Raw genomic sequence first — 25,235 nt, forward strand, 5'->3', positions numbered from 1 at the left:
TCAGCCCCCCAACTAAATCCTCTCCAACGCATCATCAAGGATCTACAACCTATCCTGAAGGATGACCCATCACTCTCACAGATCTTGGGAGACAGGACAGTCCTTGCTTACAGACAGCCCCCCAACCTGAAACAAATACTCACCAGCAACCACACACCACACAACAGAACCTCTAACCCAGGAAGCTATCCTTGCAACAAAGCCTGTTGCCAACTGTGTCCACATATCTATTCATGGGACACCATCATAGGACCTAATCACATCAGCCACACCATCAGAAGCTCGTTCACCTGCACATCCACCAATGTGATATATGCCATCATGTGCCAGCAATGCCCCTCTGCCATGTACATTGGTCAAACTGGACAGTCTCTACGTAAAAGAATAAATGGACACAAATCAGATGTTAAGAATTATAACATTCATAAACCAGTCGGAGAACACTTCAAACTCTCTGGTCACTCGATTACAGACCTAAAAGTTGCAATTCTTCAAACAAAAAAACTACAAAAACAGACTCCAACGAGAAACTGCTGAATTGGAATTAATTTGCAAACTGGATACAATTAACTTAGGCTTGAATGGAGACTGGGAATGGATGGGTCATTACACAAAGTTAAACTATTTCCCCACGTTTATTCCCCCCCACTGTTCCTCAGACATTCTTGTCAAGTGCTGGAAATGGCCCACCTTGATCATCACTACAAAAGGTTCCCTCCCCGCTCTCCTGCTGGTATTAGTTCATCTTAAGCGATCACTCTCCTTACAGTGTGTCTGGTAACACCCATTGTTTCATGTTCTCTGTGTATATAAATCTCCCCACTGTATTTTCCACTGAATGCATTCGATGAAGTGAGCTGTAGCTTATGAAAGCTTATGCTCAAATAAATTGGTTAGTCTCTAAGGTGCCACAAGTACTCCTTTTCTTTTTGCGAATACAAACTAACACGGCTGGTACTCTGAAACAACAATTTAAATGTCTGTCTGGTGATGTTATCCTCCTAATACAGCATGGCAAGAAAATCCTCCAAATATTAACGATTAACCTGTTGAACTGGAGATAGTTCCCCTCCCAATGACTTCGTAATTTATCATTGGTAAATGAAATAACCATTCATTTTCTGATATAGCTGTAAAACTAATCTGAAAAGTTTTCAAAATAAATCACTTTAAAAATGTGTAGTGTATACCTTCTAAAAATGAAACCTACATCTATCTCTGAGTTGTGAAGAGTATGTACTGAAGGTTATAACAACCAATAAGAATGCACTTTTATGTAGAAATCCATGATTAAATTGAGTCTTCCTAACTAGTGATTTAAATCAAATCCACCCAGCCCATAAAGTAAGTCTTTTCTCACTGAAGATCTGCTTGCTCTTGTGACTTTCTCTACTTAGCTGGAGGTAAACTAGGCTATCATTCAGACACTTCACAAAAGCATTCCAAGCTCAGGCTTCCTGATTCTTTACTACTACTTATACTCCTCGTCTACCATTGGGATATATCCCGATTAAATTTGGACAGACTTGTTGACTGTGTCCCACTCTATAGCCTTACAATTCCTTGAAGAGAAAATTAATCAACTCCAAAATATTTAGCAAAAGAAGTAATTAGAAAAATTTGCTTTATAACTATTAGCCAATGTTACCACCCAAAAACATTTGTCATAGAAAAATAAATCCAACTGTTAGCATGAGAAAATCTCTCTCATGTCTGCCAAAACTTAATTTTTCCAAGGCACATGGAAAGTAGAGAACATCTGCAAGAAACATTCTTTTAAACAGAGGTATGTAATATTACAGTCAGGAAGCCCCCTTGTAAACTGATTACACGTGGGAATTCCACTTTCACTAAAGGAACACTGAAGAGATTGTTTTGGGGAAGTTATTGCTGCTGTTTTCCTCTTCCATCACACCCTCCAGACAAAGACTTTGAAAGATTTCCCTCAGCCTAACTTAGCTTCTATCCAAGTGCCTTGTTACAACATTACATTGGTAAAGAGTTTACATTGTAAATCAACTAAAGCCAGTCTGACATTTTGTAAGCTACAATACTGGCCTCTAAGCAAATGGATGAGAAGCAAATCATACATAATAATTCACTGACTATTTGACTGAGGTGAAGGATTAAATTCAGGTCTTCCGATAAATATTTCGGTCTTACCTTGCACTTTATCTGAACATAGTTCTCTGGCCTTCTCTCTCATCATTTTTGGAATTAACACATCTTTTTCTACATGTCTCAGCTCAGGTTCCTCTGCAAGAGAGCAAAAACATTGCTATGTTTCAAGGAAAGCCATATTTCAACTTGCGGAAACAACGTAACACTCTTTATAGATGACACACTAAATCTGGCACAAACAATCAAAAGAATAGTGAGGTAGGAGAAGAACATGAAGATATTAAAATCAAGAGGCAAGCACATGTGATTATCACAAAAGATGCACAGTTATATCAGATACAAATATAAATATTATCTGACTTTTTGTTTTGGTATTATTCACTGTGCATAAGGAACCAGAAACAACTGCTGGTAAGGCTGGCGTCTGTTTCTTATTAGCTAGCTTGTCAATATGGTCTGGATATAAACTGCACAGTAGTTGAAAAAAAAAAATAGTAAATTGAAACAGAACATTATTTTCTACTTCTACTTCCACATTTCATCATTATGCATATTCTGTATTTTTCACTCAGGTTCATTGAGAGTGGAGAAATGTAACACACACTCAAGTACAACTTTAAACTGTGTTTTAGTTTACTATGTTTACTCTTCTAATGATGTTAGTTTTCTAAACAGACTGCTTAACCTAAAATCTCCTTTTCTGGATTAATTTAAATCAATAGGAATAAATATGAATGACCAGAACTCAATGTTTAAAATACCGTCCCAGTTCTTATTTTGATCTCTTTGATGATGGAATTCAGATCTCCCAGTAAAAATAGCATTTCGGACCATTATTAATTCAACACACATCATTTAGTAATACTATACTCCTTTTCATCCCCAAATTGAAAAAAAGACATTAGGATTCATCTAACAAGCAGAGATACATTCTTCAATCTTTGAGTGACTTTAACTGAAAGAGATTTGTCAAGAAAAGCCTACTGTCCACCATGGTTCTACAGACCATCCTAGTCTGTTTCCTTCAATGCACACTTCTCAATCTGCATAGCTTATTTTTCAGAACACCAGAACCGTAAAACTCACATTACACTGTTATACTTCCCAGATCTGCTCATACGCCAAGTGAGTATCTGATTTAGAATATATACACCATATATACTCGTTCATAAGCCAAATTTTTTAGTAAAAAAGGAACACATCAGAGAAGGGGGTCGGCTTATGAAAGGGTATAGAGTGGGAGAGGCAGGACACAGACCCTCTGCCCAACAGAGAGGGCAAGGAGAGGCAGCACTGCCAGCAGAGCCAGAAGGGAAGAGGTGGGGCCAGAGTCTCTCTGCTTCTGGCCACGCTGCTCTCTCCCGAGTCTCCGAAGTAGCTGCACGTCCGGGGCTGGCAGGCTGCGGCTGCACCGCCCAGCCACAGCCCACCAGAGCACGTTGCTGGAGCAACTCCATGAGGTTACAGAGTACTGAATCTGTGATATTACTGTGGGAATCTGGCAATAAAACAGAGGATTATAATATAGCAATATACAGAATCAAAAGATAAAGACAGTTATCCTTTTGCTCACAAAGCACTCTTACCTTGGAGTTCTAGGGCAGGCATTAAAACAAACCCCAAAACAACCTTCTACAAAGGTGAAAAGAGGAGTGAAAAACCCTTATCATTTAGATTCGAGTCTATGTTCTAGTTTTCATGACAAAGATCACCATTACAGCTAATATTTTAGTTAAATCAATATTCTCAATTTTAACTTTGTTTCGTATACCAGCATTATTATTCTTTATAGAGCCCATTTATAATGTTACTCAGTACAAAAGTGATATTCACATACCATGAGAAATCATACTGGTCTTGTCTACATGAGAAGTTATTCTGGAATAGCTATTGCTGATCTTTGGAAGTGGACTAAGCTAATTCAATGTAAGGCACTCTTATTCTGTAATAGGAGCATCCACTCATGGAATTAATTGTAAATTAACTATTCATTATTAATTCATGTCATATTATTCCAATTAACTTTCATGTGTAGACAAGGCTCAACCAATCAAAATCTATCAATGTAACATTTGGCTGCTGGATAAAATGTACATGAATCAGCATAGCTCTTTTCAGCATCTTTTGCAAAAAATATGACCAAGTCAGTTAGTGCTGAGAATGGTACTAACTCTGATTTGATAACAACTTGTAAATAGCTATATAAATGCAAAGCAATGGTGAATCAAGGCCCAGTGTCTCAAATCTGAGTAAAATATGTAACTTGAAGCATTATGGGAAACCTTCTATAGACTTCAATAGCTCCAAGATTTCACGCTAGGAGAACAAGTATTCCCTACCGGCTTTCTAAGTCTTTTCTCTCTCTCCCTGTCCCGCCCTTTAAAAAAAACCCAAACTCCTTTTTTTCTATAGGCCATAGGAAAGCTAAATGGTCTAATTAGGATTCCACAAATGAAATTCAACACAGCAGCAAACATGGAGGAGATAATGACCACTAAGGGCCACTTATGTTACCTGGCTTTGCTTCATGTAATATTTTGAACTGCCAGCAATCAAATTAATTGTTAAATTTTCTTGTTACATACTACATTCAAACTCTATAACTTTAATACAGTGACCACAGTTATGTAGTGTATGCTGCAAATGAATGAAAAGAGGAAAAGGAAAATCCTAAAATCGTTACCACATGAGTTCAAAGAATCAATAAAAATCTATAGATTCAACCTTTAAATAGCACTACAGTAAAACACACACACACAGGCTTGAGTTATTAAGCCAAAGACATAGGACAAACCAATAAACATAGCTGCTTTATATTAAATGACTATGAAATGTACCAACTAATGATGGATATGTTAGTGTTATTCGCCCTCCTTTTTAGGACATGATCCCTACATAACAGTCCTTCATTCTGTTAGGGTTTGGCTCGTCTCGATTACATAACTTATTCTCTTGGTGTCATCAATTTCAAAGTCAACCTGATGTTAAACTGCAGTTTCCATATTTTTAAGTTCCATGGACATATTGCACAAAGAAAGTTAAATCACTTGTCTGTGCTCTCTCCAACAAAAGCCTAATCTACACACAATTTGAGCACCCATTTAAGTAAATCTGTAGACCAGGCAGGCCCCCACACTACATCTACACTACAGCCGGGATCGATGTTCTAAGATCAATCCACAGGCGTTCGATTTAGCGGGTCGAGTGAAGATCCGCCAAATCGACAGCAGATAGCTCTCCAGTCAACCCCTGTACTCTACCCCCGAGAAGAGTAAGGTAAGTCGATGGGAGAGTTTCTCCTGTCAACGCCCTGTAGTAACTCGACCTAAGGTACATCAACTCCAGCTACGTTATTCACGTAGCTGGAGTTGCGTAGCATAGGTCAACTTATCGCGGTAGTATAGACATAGCCCTAGATCTGGAGGATCTTAATCCAAAATTAGAGAGTGTCTGCACCAAGAGGTTGCACTCATTTACCTAAACCAATTTAGTTTTGGTGCTCAAATTGAGTGTATACCAAGGATGGCCTAAGTTAGAGTATAAAGGTAGAAAAGGTGGCAGTTTAAAGTATCTGAGACAACACACCTAATTAATATTTTGTAACAGGGTTTAAGAGAAAAGATTGTCATAACAATTACACTTGAAAAACTGTTTTTACTCAAAATCATAATTCATTCACGTTACTCCAATCTTATTCACATTATGCCGTAATAGTTGGCTCTTTGTTCTATTAGAAAATGAAATAGTTTTCTTTGAACGGCAATGAAAGTTGTGACAACAGTGATCAACAAATTGACAGAGTCAAAATTTTGCACATCTCCCCAGCTGTATCCCTTGTCACTCTGTATTGGAATTTTAAGGTTACCCAACTGCGATAAATGGACAGGGCTATATCTGCAAAAGGACCTATATGCCTAAAGTGGTAATTAGGCACCTAAATCCAACACTGAGATCCTCAAAACTCCACTCATCTGCCACCTAACCATGGAGGTGCCTAAAGTCCTGAGGTGTCAAAATTTCCACTGTTAAAAGTCCCCTAGCTGCCTGTGTTTCCGACAGTGGGCATGCACACCGCTGCCTCTCTCATTCCTAAGCCCCAGCAGGGTCTTCAAACCAGGCATTCAATAACTTTACGAATGTCATACAGCGAGTCAGTGGCAGAGCTAGACATACAACACAGACCTCTGTCTCCAGTTCTACCCCATTATATAGTACACCCTCCAACACAGTAAACCTACTGGGGCAGATCCTGAGCTGGTATAAGGTGTCCTAAATCAACTATGATAATTTACACCAGTTGAGGATCTGCCCCAATGTGTGATGCAGTATGCACTTCTAGAGAGGTTAGTGACCAAAAGACAATACTTACCACTTCAGTATCAAGTAAGATAGCAGTTAAGAACAATAAAAATCAGTTGAACAATGCTTAGAAAAAATATTCACTTGATATATAATGTAAATAGCTTTTCCACTTCAAGTCTGACAAATACAATAAAAAGAAAGACCAAGATCACAATCTACCACACAGAATAGCCCGCAGTAACTACAGTGAGCTTTACCATCAAAAAGGTTATGTTCTCTGAGATCACTTCATTTCCACTCCTTTCACCTCTTCCCCCACACTGTAGCTACTCTCTAAGCCTTGTTTACTCAGAAGACAATTAACATCCAGCCAATGAAAGTCAGTAACAACTGCTGCCATGTATGAAATGCAGGACTTCATAAGGGGATACCTGAAGGTAGAGTCACAACCCATGCTGTCAAGTCCCCATTTTTTTTGCCATTTGCCAACAGTATTACACCTTCCCAAAGAAAACTCACTAATCTGCAAGTTCACTGTTCAGCGAGTCAGACATCACATTTTATTCTAAGAAGTTCATTACAGAACAGTCCGTTCGTAACTATGTTATGACAACATATTATTGTTTTACGTTACAGGTTTCCTTTGCAAAGGGACATGGGAAATCCCACAATAGCGTAGATGAAACAAACTGCAGCAAGCTAACCATATGTACTCACAAAAAGAAAAGGAGTACTTGTGGCACCTTAGAGACTAACCAGTTTATTTGAGCATGAGCTTTCGTGAGCTACAGCTCACTTCGTAGCTCACGAAAGCTCATGCTCAAATAAACTGGTTAGTCTCTAAGGTGCCACAAGTACTCCTTTTCTTTTTGCGAATACAGACTAACACGGCTATTACTCTGAAACCTGTCATATGTACTCACAAATTAAGAAAACTAATACCAGAGCTTCAAAAACAGGGTGAGTGGCACAGCTGGCTCCTTCACCTGAGGAAAACTGTGGCAGGAGCTATTGGCTTCTTTCAACAGAGTAACCAAGTACTACTAGGTTTCAGAGTAACAGCCGTGTTAGTCTGTATTTGCAAAAAGAAAAGGAGTACTTGTGGCACCTTAGAGACTAACGAATTTATTTGAGCATAAGCTTTCGTGAGCTACAGTTAGTTGGTTAGTCTCTAAGGTGCCACAAGTACTCCTTTTCTTTTTGCAAGTACTACTACTTCACCTAGAGAGATGGTAAGAGAAAGAGAGAGGAGAGAGCAAGGGCATAAAAGTAGAGAGGTAAACAAAAGAATGGAGATAAAAAAAAAGTGAATGTGTAGAGAGGAGAAAGGAGACATAAAAACTGTCGCCTAGCCTGGAAGAGAATACAATATAAGGAATTAAAGGAAGGGATCCAAGGGGGAGAAAGCAGATGTATTGCTGAATCAGGGACTAACTTTATTCAGCAAAAAGAAAAGGATTACTAGTAGCACCTTAGAGACTAACCAATTTATTGACCATAAACTTTCATGAGCTACAGCTCACTTCATCGAAAGCTTATGCTCAAATAAATTGGTTAGTCTCTAAGGTGCCACTAGTACTCCTTTTCTTTTTGCGAATATAGACTAACACGGCTGCTACTCTGAAACCTTTATTCAGCAAAACACCTAAGCAGGCATATAACTTTCTTCACAAAAGAAAAGCTGTCGGTTTTGTCAAATCTCATTGCTTGAAACAGTTCTCTTGTCATATGCACAAGACAACATTTGTAATAATCTTCTGTGGTTGATTAAAAGCTTCAGCTGCAAAAACTATTTATTGCCTTGGATGGCAAAGAGCCATAGCCATTTGGTTTAACGGTTTTCATTATTTTTATGGGGGGGGGGGGAGGGGGGAAAATCCAGGAAATAGATACAGCAACAAAAACCAGAGTATGAGGACTAAATTCTAGAAAAGAATAGAAACCACAAGGAATTCACAAAACACGGAGTACTGGTAACATCCCCCGTCCTTCCTCCTCACAGAAGCCAGGAAGCTATGTAGGAAAGAATACTGTAGAGGGGACCTTTGCAATAGTCAGGAGGCTCTTGAGAGGGGAAGAAGAGACCAAAAAAAAGTTTCTTTTTGCTTCTAGCAGCTAATATAGAGGGGACTGTCACATTTATTAGACAACTACTACTAGCCAAAGGCTGTTATGACAGTGAAGACCCTACAAGAACAGCATCCTGATAAACAACAGTACCCTCCTCCATTTCATGGCTGCTGGGGGTTGCATCGGAGCAACTCACCACGGTGTGGTTCGTGGACCTTGCTGGTGGCTTCCGAACCTACTGCTGCCTTTCTTAGCAACCTCCAGCTGGCAGGGTTTTGGGGGTGGAAGATAAGGTGTGTTATTGAAAATACACCCTATTAATTGTTGTCTTCTTCCTGCTTAGTTAAAACTGGCTTCATAAGCTGCTGTTTAAGTAACCTCACATCTTTCTTTCCTTTGCTCCTATAAAGGACAAATGAGAGGAAAATATTGATCCGTTTATGCAAGTATTTATACGGTCTTAATTATTAGAGTATCAAAGAGTAAAAGTGTGGGTGGGGGGGAAGAAGGAAGAGAGGGGGAAATTTTAACAATACTGATTTCTCTCTCTCACTCACAGTAAAACTTGGAGTTCACAGCATCAGCCAAAAATGGCTGACAAAGACAAACAGAATGGAGAAAACAAAGTCAATTAATCTCTAGGAGGAAACAAGAGGACCAGAGAGGTGTTTTGAATATTTTAGATGACTTTGTATCATGGTAAGAGGAATGAGGAAAGAGAAGGCCAGTGTTGTCAACTGTCATAATTTTATCATGAGTCATAATATTTGAGGCTTTTCTTGAAGCCCCAGTTCCTGGACCCATTTGATGACGTGCAAATTTCAGCTCTCTCATTTTTTAAAAATAAATAAGTTTCTAATATTTGGGGTTGCAGAGAAAAGCTTAATAACATGAACCCTAAAATGTTCAAAAAGCAATAAGGATAATAAAGAAACCCACCATTATTTGTTTTAAAAATCTGTTATGTCAATTTCATTATTTTTTGGGACCTGGGTCAGGATTGCTGAATGCCTGGGCTTGGCAATACTGTAACACAAAGGTAAGTGACACTGTTTCCACACCTTTCCATTCCCTGCTTCCTATCAGCTGGAATCCAAGATGTATATCTGCCAGTAGTTAGTTTTCCGGAGGACAAGCTGCATTTCATCCAATTCTTGCAGCCATCCAAGGATCAAAGCAAGCTAAACAGGTTAATTAAAAAGTGACAGACTTTAAAAACACCTGCATTAAAAGAAATAAGATTCATTTTCCTGATTACTTGTAGATTATAAACAAAAATGGACAAATTCCCCACAAAAAGATGCATCACATTTTAAACTCTAGATTATAAAGCTGGGAGGAAGGGCTTGCCTTCCTCTTCCTCCCACTCCATTTCCCTTAATTGACACAAGTGTGTGTGCACGCGAGAGAGATATTTTATATATAAGAATACATAGTATATACAGCATTTAAAATTATTATGAAATACAGTAATTACTTTAAGTTAAAATTGTTCCATTTTTAGCTGAGTTACACAAGCTTTTTAGATAAATTTTTGCTTTTGCATAATTTGAAAACTGACTCAATCAAAATAATTCCTGAATCATAAGACTCAATATTAAGTTTGAGCTTTGTTTGTTGTTTTTTTAACCACTGTTACGATGTTCTAGTTATAAATCTTTTAATACATGGTTTATAGATAAAAGTGATAGTACAATGTTAAATACAGACATACTAGTGGGTACTTCCTTCCTATTCTATTTTTATTAGAACACAATCTGCATTAACAACATATTTAAATTTGGGGGGAGGGGATTTTAAAGCTATCAAAGAACTCAGATTTCTTTTAATATTCTCATTACAATGTTTTTGAATGTACAAGGATGAGTATGTCCTTGCTATCCCTCCAGGGAAATAATGCGTTCCTCCAAAATTCTAATCTCCTGTTTACTATTTTATGCCTATAGTCTTAAAATTACCAATGTGTGTGTCAGATTTTCTGCTGGAAAATTTACCATGTTTAATTGTTTTAAAACTCTGCGGAGAGGGGAACTGCACGATGGTGTTATGAATGTATAATTTTCATATGATTATGTGTGTGTATATATATATACACACACACGAATATTAGTTATGGTTTTAAAACATGTAAATTGTTGCATTAAAAAAATCTCTGCTACTGATAGTAATTAGTATTGTGAAAAATGGGGTACAGTAGATTTTTTAAATGAATAATGTTGAACAGATTACACAGATTCTTAAAGATACGGAATATGAAGATGACATTTCTAATGTTAGGATTTTTTCACCCCTACAACAGATAATCATTAAAAATCATTTAAGTTTGAACATTAGTTGAATATACAGTTGACACACCGAGGCCACAATCCTACAGCCTGTACCTACAGAGAGGCACACTGAAGTCAGAAGGGATCCACATGGGTGCAAAGGTCCTCCCATGTGCTATCGGTTGCAAGGCTGGGGCCTTTGACTCCAATTCTGCAGTGAACTCTACCCACAGTCCCACTGAAAGTGGTGGGGCTCCATTGAGTCCCGAGGTCTACCTGTGAAGAGCTCATTGCAGAACTGGGATCTTAGGATCTGATTCTGCAGACATTTACTAAGTGAGCAACTTTAGGCACATGAGTAATCCTATGGAGTTCATAGGGCTCACTTGTGTATAAATGTTTGCAGGATTTGGCTCCTAAGTAGCTTGCTCTTTACTCATGAAATTTTGTTTTTATATTTTTTAGGTAATAAAATCATCAAAACGAACAGTAAATTTGACATGAAAACCCTGAAATCCTAATTAAACAACCATTTTAAACAGTCTGCAGTTGCTCTTTACAGCTGTATATTTAGGTTTTTCTTAAAACCGATGGTAGTATATATCTTTGTATTTAAAAAGTTACAGATTTTGAGATTTCTCTATCCTATATTCACATCAATTCAAATTAAGATAGAGTACAAGGATGACAACACCAGGGAAAATTTCTGAAGCTCTAACTTCTCACCATTCTATCATCACCTCGAAGTCAATTTTCACCTTTTTCACTGGCTGAATTTGTTATCTTACATTTTGCTTTGGGGCTCATGTGTTCTTGCAATATGGCAGTACTGGATTATAAGAATACTGACAAGCATGTTTGCTAGTAATCCACAATGGCTACACTGCAGTAAGTCAGAAATCAGTTTCAGCAACACTATAACACTTGGAAAGAAATAGAAAGGCAGACAAGGCAAAGTGCCATATTTTTGTTAATTATGGGGGTTTCAAATACCCAGGTATCTGCTTAATAACAAACACAGCCAAGCATACTTCAAAGAAGATCCTAAGAAGACAACTTTATGATCCAGAGAGTAGAGAACTGCCAGAGCTGAAGCCATTCTCTATTTACTTCTTATTAATTGTGAGGAAATAATTAAAGGCCTCATCCTGCAAACACTTACTACACAGCATAATGGTTACTACTGTGAGTAGTCCCATCTGATCAGGTTAATCAACAGCTGTCCTAGGCTGATGGAGCTGCTCAGATCTGTCAGGTCAGGGCTCCCTCCTGAAGGCTAAGGAGAGGTGATGAGGAGGGTCAAGTGGCTGGCTGAAATTTGCACAAACAGTCTGGAAAAAGACTGCCCCTCCAGCCTAACAGCCGCACGTATGGCAGGGAACCTATAGGGAGTATGGTGTTAAAACAAGTCTCCATCATGTAATTCCATTCTCACACTGCCTTCTTGGCCCCTCTACTCTTCTTGCTTCCATGAGGAGCAGAGATAGGGAGCAGTGAGACAGGCTGGACAGCAGGACCATGGAGTACACTGGGACCAGAAGTAAACCTCAAATGCTAACAAATCTATCAAATGAGGCAGGTACCCTGTGGAAAAAACAATCTTTAATTACATGATCATATACTATCATAATGCATATTCACAAGGGGATAGCATTAAGGTAGCACGGGCAACTTAATTCTGACATTTTCTAACTTTTGTCTTTGTAACTTAAAATTCCTTTAACATATTTTGTGCTATACGTATGACACAGACACACTCTCTAGGTAGGTGATATTACAGTCAAAAGATATACATAAATACAACAGCAAGAATAAAATGACAGCATCAGTGCAGATCAGGTCCCAGGTGCAACACTATTTAACATTCCAGAAGTCAAACCTGAACATTTCAGCTTCTCTTGCCAAAACAGTAGTCCCAAGAGTAACATCCCTCTTTCCCATATACCCTCGATACACTTGCCACAGTTATTATTGCATATATTAGCTCACCACTACCCCCAGATGAGAAATTCTTGGCAGAACATGGCATTTAGAACTCCCCAAACACAAGACAATGGTTTGATAGTGCAGCTGAAAATATGAATGAGATGCTCTACATCCTAAGTATGACCGCATAATTGGAAAAAAAGGAGGTATGCAAGTCACATGAACTAATTGGTGTACATAAAACACAGTTTCCATGCCTGCTAGGAGCAGAACAGCTTCAACAGACAACCTGGAATACAGCCTTTTAAATCAGTGACTAACTCTTCAAGAGAAATGCTATATGTTTATGAAAAACATAAAAAACAGGAACAAAATGAGAATGTAGCATAAAATTAACATCACTGTGAAAAGCAAAAACAAACAGCATCTGGATAAACAGAAAAACTAACTTGCAGGAAACAGAAACCAAATTATTTAATGGCATCAGCACTAAATAAGAAATATAAATAAAATGGGGTATTGTTGGATTAGGTCTCACGACACAATAAATCCAATCAGTGACTAAGGGTAATTTTGTATGAACCTCATTCCTAACATATATAATTATTTATGATTTATGCCATTTATTTTATTGGTGGCTTTTATTGATGACTTTTTAATCCATTTTCCAAATACCTTTTTGTACAAAGAAATCCTGTCTGAAGAACTATTTGAGTGCTAGACCCCTCAATTTAAGTCCAAAACCTCAAGGATGCTTTCTTTTTTCAAACAGTTTTGTCACGAATCTATTTCTTTCAAGACCCAGTAAAATGCTGCTTAATGAGAGAGCCCCCCTACAGCATATTCTTTCACAGCATAGATGAGTGCTGTGCATGCATTTTGAAAATTAAGAGCAAGGAAGCGAGTACAGAGGAACCCAACCCTGTTATTTCTGCCCTGAAACAAGAGAAAGGCCTAAGAGGGGAAATTCTTAGCTATGTGCCTAACTAGCTCACACTTTACTTTGCTTGCACCTACACAGCCTTCCACTTGCACTACAGCACAACCACCTTGAATAGCCAGTTACAGGCCGCCCCCCATCCCCCAAATTAAAAATCAAAGCTGCCCACAGTAAATATATACTTACACATGTAATATAGTTTTGAGCATTTAAACACACTTGGTTGTGACCATCCCGCTCTTCACATATTGCTATATGGGAGGTGATCCCAAGATGGAAAAAGTTGAGAATTCTGGGTTACATTATTTTCAGCTGTAAAGAATCTTTTTAAACTGTTCAGCATTCCAAACTACTTCAGTCTCTGTCCCTGATACTTATATCATTTATTTCTTATCTTATTTCCCAGGGCAGTTCACAAAACAGTCCATGAAACACCACCCCAGCTAATCAAAACCATCCCTTCCAGCAGGTTCCCAACCCCACCAGCCCACTGCAAGGCAGTGGTCCTGAGCTCCTCCCTCCCAGTCTGGTAAGTGGAGAAGGGGGTGGCAGCATGGCAGGGGCTTGTGAGCCACACTTTAATGGTAAAAGAGCCATATGTGGCCTGCAAGCCATAGTTTGGCCACCTCTGTACTAGAGTGTTGCAACCAGCCTGCTACAAATCAGATTTTGTAAGTGTATAATGAGAAACTGAGTCCCTAAAAAGAGACTTGCTAACAGAACCTAATATTGAAGTGCAGAACCACCATCAACAAAGCCAAGAGGCTCCCTTGAAAAAATTCTGTGTAAGCAGATCACTTCACACAGTGGTTGAATTGGGGAAAAAATGGCAATGATATTCTTTCAAGCTCTGCATACAAAACAAACTGCACCCATACAAGTGACCAAACTGAGATGTTGCTCACAACAGATTATGCAGTTCAAAATATGATTGTGCTGCAATTGTAGCTCTAATGGGCTCCTTGAGCTTTTCTCTCCGTCAGAAGGGCTCCAATACATCTGTGGACTCTGCTGGGCAAGTTAGACTTAGTTTCTTCTTAATTCGGGAAAACAATATGCAGTGATATAGGCAGACCACAACCATTACTTGTGGCACTAAAATGAACATTGCTCATGAAAACATTCCTCTCCTTTTTTACATGAAAAATTAAATAATTAACTATGTTGACATTTAAAGTACCACACTGGGATCTAAGTTAACACAGAAATAAATGGGGCAGTTCACACCTCTCACAGCTATTGCTCCAGTCTCTTTGCAAACTCACAGAGATATCTCTGCTCTGGTTATATCTGGTTCACATTTTGAGGTTCTCTTTGCAACCTAACAAACAGTGACTGAAGGCTTGCCCATTCTTCCTGCGGTTTGGACTACGGGGCATGAACAGCAGTGCGGACCAAAGTGCTGCGCCATAACTTCCCCATGTGGATGAGAACTAGACTTTCTAGTTCACATTAACACAGTCCTCTTCAAACAGGATCGCATTAATACAAAGTAGAAACCTTTTAATTCACACCCAGAGCGTCCACACAGGGGAGTTCCACCACAGCACAGTCCACATTGCTGTTCACACCCCTATAGTCCAAACTGCAGAGTAGAGTAGACATAGCCTGAGTTTTATTTTAAAAAAAATGAAAGCAGAGATACTGGAAAACAAAATAGCAATATACTGAGAGATAGCAATATGCGGTGACACTGCATAACAGCTGAATCCAAGGCCTGGCCTCATACAGCATAGCAGTTCCCCAACTGCATCCTGAGGAGTTCTAAAACGTGTTTCATTGCCATCCAATCTGTGTAACAGTAGAATAAGGACAGATCAAATGCAGGTTTTTATTACTGATGAATGCAAAAAACAAACAATTTTATTAATCTAACAATGAAGATACAGTTGTATATCACCATTTTCATTGATTCTTCATTTTAAAAATGATGTGGCTATGTATATAAATAGCAGTGGAATGCTGCTGAATGCTAACTCATGGAGCTGTCCTTTTTTCACATACGTCGACCATATCATAGTTGAAACTAAGCCACCAACAATTATTAAACACGGGCATTGCTACCAAGTTTCTAAAACATTTTCTTTGATCAATGTGTGACAAAGGTTTTTTTCTGAGCATTACACTACCAACAAACACTACCACCACCTAGAAGAGCAAGGCAATTTGCATAACATGTTCTTAAAACCCATTTACACAGTGCTTTCTGCTGAGTTTAATCTTGATTTATAGCTGTGTGTTTACCAAAAGTAGGGCATGGGAAGTCAGACTTCTAGCAAGAATTATGAACTCTGTTGCATGGACAAGACCTTAGGGCTTTTCTACAAAGGAAATTTTGCCAATTAAGCTAGGTCTACATTACAGACTTCTCCCAGCACAATTACATCAGTCAGGGCAGGGTGTGAAGAGGTGTGATTCCTGACCAACACAGCTGTGCTGATAGACATTCCTACTGAAAACACAGCTATACCAGCAATGATACACTTTTATCAGTATAGCTTATTTTACTTGTGGGGGGTGGCCTTACTATACCAGTACAAAGTGTAGATCTGCTGGTTTAGGTGTGTCTACTCTAGGAGTGCTTTGCCAGTATAATAAGCCGATATATACCACACCCACAATATGATGGTAAAGCACTTCTACTGTAGGCATGGCTTTATATGGATACAGTTAAACCAATATAGTTATGCCAAAATAAAACCTTGTGTGAAAGTTATTACAGGATAAGAAATGACTTTTTATTTGTTTAGCTTAAAACCCTTCCCAAGCAATATAAACTCAACTAGAAAAAGGCCAGAATAAGAGCATCCACATGGGGGCTTATTATGGTATAACTATATTGGTTTAAATATAAGACAGATTTAAATTCACACCTTAACTTGCATCAACATAATTTTCCTGTGTAGAAAAGCACTTAGTCATAAGCCGTGTCTACCCTCACATTCCCCAGTATCCCTGCTTCTGGTGGGAGCAATGGGAATGATAATGTAGACCGGATTATGACATTTCAGCCACCTAGCCAACAAACCCTGCCCAAAGCTGGTTTACACAGTACAGTGGTTAAGAGGCAGACAGCTGCCAGCACCTTGTCTACACTAAAACTTGACCACAGTTAGGGTGACCAGACAGCAAGTGTGAAAAATCAGGATGGGGGAGAAATAGGCAAAATAGTCCCCAAATATCAGGACTGTCCCTATAAAATTGGGACATCTGGTCACACTAATCCCAGTTGTGATTGTTGGCAGTAGCAAGTGACCGTCTATGGGGGGGGGGGGGGGAAGATAGCAGTGGGGGAGTCGCAGGCTGGTATCAGGAGGTCATGCCAGAGCTACCTTCCCCACATGTCTAGGTTGGGGAGGGGGCTCCTGCTGCAGGACAGGTTGAGAATCACAGGTCTAGCATAACCAGGGTCAACGACAGCATCAAAATCCCAGGCAGGGAGAGGGCGGGGGAGCAAGCTCCTACCAGCACCCAGCTTGGGCCACACGGCCCCAGGGCGGGGCAAACAGCGGGGTTACTGTCACTCCCTAGGGCGACCTTCAGTGCGACCTTTAAAGTCAGCGGGCAGCCTACCTGCACGTTTCCCTCCCACACCCCCGAGGCGCGCAGGGCAGGCGCGGGGCTTTCCCGGTGCCCCCAGCACAGCTTGGGGCGGTGGGAGCGGAGCGGCAGGGGCTGGCGCTTGCTGCTGCTGCTACTTGCGCCCCGCACCAGGAAAGGGGGGTGGGGTGGGGAATGCGGCCGCCCCTACCTGCTGCGCCCGGGGCAGGCTCCATGTGGGGCGCCTCACTACGGCCGCTGCCGCCTCCGCCGCCACCACATAACCCCTCCCGAGAGGCCACGCTCTCTGCGCAGGCGCAGGCAGGCTACGAGAGGACGTCGGTAGGCCGCCGAGGCGGGGCAGAGGCGCGCGGGCCCGTGGAGCGAGTCGGAGGGTGGAAGACACCCGGCCCTCGGCGGCGGCGGCGGCGGCGGGGATAGCGCCGAGCAGCCCGCGAGAGAAAGGCTGCGGGGAGACGCGCGCGCCCTGGCGGGGGGGGGCAGAGTGTGCGTGTGCCGGCACCTGGCCGGTGAGAAGAGGGCAAGCGCCGGCAGGCAACCGAGACGCAGGAAGGAGGGTGCTGGGAGGAGGCGGGCGGCGCCCACAGCCAGGCGGTTGCTGTGCCCGGCTCAGCCCCTTCGGAAGCCCGCCCAGTCCGAATCAGTAAAGTACAAGGGACTTGTGGCCTCGCTGTTGCCTGGGGGCGGGGTGTCTCTGAGTAACGTCCGGGCGTTAAGGAGCTGATCCTACTGATGACACCAATTCACTGTCTGACCCTGGGCAAGTCACTTATTTAGCCTCTCTGTGACTCAGCACCCCATCTGTACCGCGGGCACAATAACACAGCTACCGTGAGGGTGGCGATAGGGAGATGCCAGCTAGAGGGAGTTAGTGAAGTGTTTCAGAGTAGCAGCCGTGTTAGTCTGTATTCGCAAAAAGAAAAGGAGGTCTTGTGGCACCTTAGAGACTAACCAATTTATTTGAGCATAAAGTTTTCGTGAGCTACAGCCCACTTCATCGGAAGTGAGCTGTAGCTCACGAAAGCTTTATGCTCAAATAAATGTGGCACCTTAGAGACTAACCAATTTATTTGAGCGTAAAGCTTTCGTGAGCTACAGCTCACTTCCGATGAAGTGAACTGTAGCTCACGAAAACTTTATGCTCAAATAAATTGGTTAGTCTCTAAGGTGCCACAAGTGCTCCTTTTCTTTTAGTGAAGTGTGTTTAACTATTACCACTTATGACTAACCTGTGTTTAAATGATACCCTCAAATGCATGCCTCTGAGCACAAAGGCCTGAGAGCACTCTCCCTGTTACCATTTAGTGCCTGTACTGTTTGGGCTGGGGTCCCATTGTACTACGCATTGGTCTCACAATGAAAAGAGAAAGGATCAGTGAGTTTACAATGTAAGGATACGCTGAGCCTTGGATGCACAGATGATAACAAAGAAACAGAATCAATATACAGTAACTCCCCACTTAACTTCTTCTCGCTTAATGTTGTTTCGATCTCACGTCCCTGCTCCATTACAGAACATGCTCCATTTAAAGTTGTGCAGTGCTTCACTATAACGTCCTTTGGCTGCCTGCTTTGTCCACAGCTGGCAGCCACCCTATCAGCTCCCCTACGCCCCCTGCACAGCGCCTTCCGCCTGCTGGCAGACCCTGCGGATCAGTGCCTTTGCCCGCCTCCTGGCTGTGGCAATCAGCTGGCTTGTGGCGTTCAGGAGGGAAGGGGGAGAAGCAAGGATTTGGCATGCAGGCTTCTCCTGCCTCCCACGCAAGCAAGCTGATTGCTGCAGGCAGGAGGGAGGGGGGAGGATGCAGAGTTAAGGTGAGAAGAGGCAGGTTAAGGGTGGAGGCTTGGGGGAAGGAGTGGAGTAGGAGGGTTGAGCGCCCCCTCCTCCCCCTGGTGCTTGCAGAGTAGGGGAAGTTGCTGTTGCACAACTTGCTTCTCCTAGCCTACAGCACCTTCAGCCTCCTTGCCTGCCTGATTGTCTCCAGTGCCAGTGGGCTGTGCCTGTGTGGGGTAAGGCGGGGGCACCTCCCAACTATAGTACTGTAATGTACTGTATGGCAAAAAAAAATTTCCCTGGAACCTAACCCACCCATTTACATTCATTCTTATGGGGAAATTGGATTAATTTAATATCGTTTCACTTAAAGTCGCATCTTTCAGAAACATAACTACAGCGTTAAGTGAGGAGTTACTGTATGTCTCAAGCAATGGTCATAACCATTGTCAAGTGTTTTGTATGCATTATAGCACAGGTGATTTTTAAGGAGAGATTTGAAGGTGGACCATGTGCGTATTTGAAGGGAATTTCTTCCATGTTTCTGAGAAGACATATAAAAATAGGACTAAAATGCTTGCTGGAAAAATTCATTAATATCCCTTACAAGAGCTCAAAAATAGGTTATTAAAAAGCATAAGCAGTTCTTCAAACTCTCTATGTACTTGGGTGGGCTGAGTTTGGACCAGTGTGCCTTTTAAAAGTGTCTTTGGGATAGTCCATAGTTTTTTGAGAGATAAATGATGTTGACACAGTGGGTAGCTCACAAACAAAAGTGATGCTAAGAATCAGAATAATAGAATTGTAGGACTGAAAGGGACCTCACTAGTGACAAAAACTGTTCTTTCTTTAATTACTGTAAGCATGAGTTAGGATTGCCAACCTTTAGAGAATGAAATGTGGAACAATAAGCTGTTTTAAAACATAACAGTTAAGGGCAAGCATGGTCCTGGACCGTAGAGTGTGCTGGAATTGCAAGTTATCATTTTAAAAGTAGGGAGTTCCCTAGTCCTGCTTACAGGCTACGTAGTTCTGTAGAGAAGCATGTGGTCAGAGTCTCAGCAGTCTAGAAAATGCCAGCCTAAAATATGGCAGGGTGAGCTGTGCCCCTCAGCCTTAGGGAAAAACCTTCTTTGTATGTCTCTGTTCTGGGTTCTTGTACGTTAGTCTGAATTCTGCAAAATAAGTTTTGCAACCTTCCAGCAAGAGTATTTTATGTTTTTATTCAACTTCTCTATGCATGGCATCCATATAACACCCACAAAATTCAGAAAAATTAGATATTAGGGATACAGGGCAAGAGTTGAAACTTCAGAAACTGTTGCAACTTATAAAATCCTGGCCACTTTTAAAAAACAGGCCCCTCTCCCCCCACAGCAAATTGACCAATTGGCAGGGAAAAAAACATTATAGTTGGGCAGTGCTGCAAAAGTGGATTTTCACTTAGCACCTCTTCCATTATTTTGCATGCTTATATATCGCTCCATGTAGAGATTCCAAACTGAAGAATTATATTTCTGAATGCTTTACATTTTCAAGCAAGCAGGAAATCCAAGAGTCCTCCCAACAAAAATTTTCCAAAATAGATGCAGATGAAGGATCATTTTTGTGATAACCTGTGTTTTCAGGGTTTTTGTTTTGTTTTATCTTTGCTGCGGAGGATCCTCTCTATCCTTGTCACAGTTCAGAGAATCTAACCATTTCTGTTTCTTTAAACACCTTAATTAAAGACCCTGTGCACTTCTGGAAGGGATCTGGGAGCAAAGGACAGGGGAATCATATGGAAAAAAATAGAACACATGGTTAGGGTTATCTATTCTGAACATTAATGTTAATTAAGGAAAAAAAGATCTGAGGCTTGGAACAGCTTTTTTTTTTTTTCCAGACCCACTTCATTCTCCTCTTATGAGAAACCAAGTCCTTTATTTGGAAGTAGATTGTTTCAACTTTTATGGCCACATTGAGGATCAAATTCTTCATGCTTATGCATTCACAGTAATTAGCAGAGTGTGAGGTAGACAGAATATTCCAGCTGATCGCTCATGTCCTTGATGGTCTAGAGCATTTCTTTTAAGACTATTATGTGCCCTGACACTTTCTACATCCACAAATTTGAGCTTAGTCCCTTAAATTGAGTAGAACAGATTTTGTTTCATGTGTCTGTAAAATACGAATTTCCTGCCAAGAATGGTACCGTCACCATCTTGCACTCAGAACCCCCCCCACAATGAGCCTCACTCGCTCTGCACCTGTACCACACTGATGAGCCACCCGGATCCCCACCTCACCAAGCCCCAGTCAGCTACACCTGGATCCCCACGCCATTGAGCAGCACTCCTCCAGAACCTGAAACCCCCCCCATTGAGCCACACACACCCAGACCCCCCTGCCAAGCTCTATCCCACCACACCCAGACCCCCCACCACCACTAAGTCCCACCCACCTTCACCTGGATCCCCCTGCAGAGCCCCATTATCGTTGCACCCAGAACCCCCAACAAGCCCGAGTGCATCCAGATCCCCCCACACCTGGATTCCCCCACTGAGCTGCCTGCACCCTGATTGCCCCACAATGAACCCTCTCAGCCCACACCTGGATCCCCCCACATTGAGCCCCTCCACAGTTGGATCGTGCCTTGCTGAGCCTACCTGCCCACACAGAGTGGCAGGGCTCTGGGGTGTTTCTAGGGCAGGCTGGGTCCTTGCACTGTGTCAGAGTTGGGTGCAGCCTTACCGCTGAATCCATGTCCTGGGGGCGGAGAGGGGAAGAGCTGCAGTCATCTCCCACCTGGTGGCCTGTGCTCCCCAATACCATGCTGGAGCCTCCACATTTATTTGACAGATAAAATTTGCAGAATTTTAAATTTTTTGGCACAGAATTTTAATTTTTTTAGTGTAGAATGCCCTCAAGAGTAAGCAGCTTTGCAGATATTTATCATGTGCTCCTTCCATGCATAAGGGACAATGTGGGAGAAAGTGCAAAAAGGTGCTCAACAGAAAATTGGACAAATGAGCAGTTGAGATTGACATCACTTGTGGAGCAGAGTCATGGGGTTGACATCCGAGACAATAGGTTGGGGATTGGCCAGAAAGGGCCTTAAAAATGAAGACAAGTAGTTTGTTTTAGATGTAGATGGGGCAGCCAGTGGAGTGCAATGGTTGAAACAATAAGCCAGGAACATGAGAATTGCATATAGGTAGGACAATATGGCATTTCTCAAGGTCAGAGAGGAAGAGGTTGCTATAATCATGACACAAGAGGATGAGGGCCTAGGCAAGCATTTTAGCTGCCTAAACAGAGAGGAAACGCATTATGTACACAGGCATGATTCAATGGTCACATCTACCTGCAAAAAGTGAGTGTGCTTAACTGACAGCCAGAATCAACCACATGCCAGCCAGTGTCACTAGCAAGGATGAAACACTATTAGGTGCTGTAATTAATTGAGTATTAACTATACTGTGTGTGATCACAAACCATGCTTAGGGATAATGACATGTCACTAACAGGCTATGTACTGATTAAGTTATAGTTTAGCCAAGACTTTAGCAACATGTCACTTACCAGTTTTGGCTCAAATAGCAATACAAAAACTAGAGCATGACAAGTGTATTATCCTCTGAGCTAAGTAGGTCAAATAATGGTTGCCAACTTCTGATGAACCAGATAAAGAAGATGGTAAAAAGTTTCAGCACTACCCAGGTTTGATAAAATCTGACTTGCAGAGAAACCTATATGAGCACTGATGATGATTCACATAATCAGGATTGGGGGAAGCTTTTAATTGAATCCATTGAGACACTTCAGTAAAACATGAAAGTTAACTGAACTGTGATTATTTTTTCAGCATTCACAATATTTCCTGGTGGACAAATTAATTACAAGAAATGTGTGTGATTGATGGAAACATGATTGCTTTAGTGAAGGTCTTTCTCTAATAAAACACAATATAAGCAAAGCTTAAAGACTACTTGCTGATACATTCAACTAAATATTTTTGGAAATGACAATGGGCTATGTTTTAATAATTGCATTTTGAATTTAAATAATCACCTCAGGTATATGAAAGTTATCAGATAATATTGTAATACTCCATTTCAGAATTATCACATCTAAATTCCCTACCAATACCCAATAGGTCTTTTTGAATCATATGGCAAGGTGGCTCACATTGGAACTCTCTTGTTAATTGTGATAATTGTCACCTGTACACTATTGGTAACGCTAGCTGAAAATTTCCAAGTGGTTCCTATTGTCTCCAGCTGGCACTTACATTTTGGATAAGTAATGCATCTATTGGTCCACTGATTGCTCATTTCAGTGGGAAGACTAAGAGACCTTGGAGAGACCAGCAGAGACTAAAACTATGGTTCTCAAACTGTAGGACAGGACCCCAAAGTGGGTCGGGACCCCGTTTTAATGAGGTCACCAGGGCTCATGTTTAGACTTGCTGGGGCCCAGGGCCAAAGCCCAAGCCCTGCCGCCTGGGTCCAAAGCCCGAGCCACACCCCTCGGGGCCAAAACCCAAAGACTTCCACTCTGGGGAGTGGGGGGCTCAGGCTTTGGCTTCAGCCCTGGCTTGGACTTTGTCCACGTCCCTCCCCACTTGCCCGGGGCAGTGGGGCTCTGGCGGGCTCAGGCTTCAGTCCCCTTTCCTGGGGTCGTGTAGTAATTTTTGTTGTCAGAAGTGGGTCGTGGTACAATGAAGTTTGAGAATCTCTGGACTAAAAGAAATCAAAAGAGTCCAGTTGAAGGGGCTAAGGGATTCTACTGGAATTTCCAGTATGATAGGTTAAAGGGACATTGTTAATTTGAAAAATCAGATTTTGGTCTGAAAATGTTGGCCTAACATTTTCAGTGTCTGGTTATTTTGGATTCCATCGTTCTTATGTGCCCAACTTGAGACACCTTAGCAGAGATTGATTTTCAGAATGTGTATACTCAAGCCCCTTTTGGAAGCCTTTGGTTGAGCACCCAAATTCACTCATCATTTTGAAAACTTATGCTGTTGTACATACTAGAGTTATAAGTAACACCTAAAATTACCATAAAGAATTTAACAGGAAAAAATATTTTTCTACAGGTTTTGTACTTTGTTTGATAGCACCCCATGTGTATTACTTTTTACTATTTCTCCTATAAAGTGAATCAGTTTCTCCCTCTGTTCATGAGCTTTACAAAACATAACAGTGGGACTGAAAAAAATTTACAGTTTTTATTGTAAGGATTAAAAATCTCAATGCATCATATTTAAAGGATGATCTATTAGAAAATGGAATTTTAAAAAACTTAGTTTAAAAAAATCAAGTTGACAATGTCTCCTTAAATACTATAAATACAAAAAAATCTACATTAATGGGAGAGATTTTTTTGCTTTCCATAGCAACTGTAACTTCTCCCCACCATCAGCATAATGTTTATAATAGTGTGATCATAGGGTTTCAATTATACCAGGTGCTTGGTTGCAGTCAGATGTAAAGTTGCAAAGCATTATGATCCCTTGTTTTCACAAAATCAAAAATTCACACACTATCACTTTCAGAAATGTAAGTGTATGTAAAAGAAATAATTATGTATAAAAAGAAATAATTATCAAATAGCAAACTGTTATCTTGACAGTCTGATTACGTAGCTTAACAACTGTTAACCAAAAATTGTTTCTTAATACTTGCAGAACTTATCTTTAAACAGTTTTGTAATTTTCTTGCTTTTTGTAATTTTCTTGCTTTTAGCATGCGTCCAAATGGTGACCTGCATTTCCTGTGTTTCAAACTATCTCATCAGACCAAACTTCCTGCTGGAAATTATCAGTAAAATTGGCAACTTTTGCTAAGAGAGATCATCACTATTCATTTGTATGGAGCTACTGGAACATTACTAGGTAAGAAATTGTTTTGAAAATCATATTTGAAGTATATATTTTAAATGTAGTAAATAATTATTTGAGCGTGAATCTGCCAACGAGCTCTGCACCCATGTGGAGCCGTGTTAAAAGCTGTAGGGTTCTAGTTGCATAGAACTCGTATATAAAGGTTTTACAGTATGCTCCACTTAACTGGGACATACTTTTCCAGGAAAGCCACTTAACTGGGAAATCTCCCAGGGAACCAATTTAAGATCAATGATACTTAATAGCCACAACTGTTTTAACAGAGTCTCTATGGGGCAATGACTGCTGCTTAATAGCATCCTCCTGCTGGTGGTCTGATGGTGCTGAGGTCATCTGTCTCGTGGAACTCAATCTATGATAGAAAATGTTTGATAACACCAGTTT

The 25,235-nt window shown here is 40.9% G+C and overlaps 1 protein-coding gene across 1 annotated transcript in view; it reads right to left on the reverse strand.

Annotated features, from left to right (window-relative positions):
- Window positions 1–17,591, reverse strand: part of CMC1 (C-X9-C motif containing 1) — a 62,549-nt gene extending 44,958 nt beyond the window's left edge. Inside the window, exons 1-2 of the mRNA XM_077811248.1 lie at window positions 17,378–17,591; window positions 2,164–2,256 (exon numbers count right to left, since the gene is read on the reverse strand). Coding sequence (XP_077667374.1) covers window positions 2,164–2,256; window positions 17,378–17,402 — 118 coding nt within the window. The 5' untranslated portion in view covers window positions 17,403–17,591. The remainder of the gene's footprint in view (window positions 1–2,163; window positions 2,257–17,377) is intronic.
- Between the last annotated feature and the right edge of the window lie 7,644 nt (window positions 17,592–25,235).

Source organism: Eretmochelys imbricata, chromosome 2, assembly GCF_965152235.1.
Source record: "Eretmochelys imbricata isolate rEreImb1 chromosome 2, rEreImb1.hap1, whole genome shotgun sequence".
NCBI classification, from domain to species: Eukaryota; Metazoa; Chordata; order Testudines; family Cheloniidae; genus Eretmochelys; species Eretmochelys imbricata.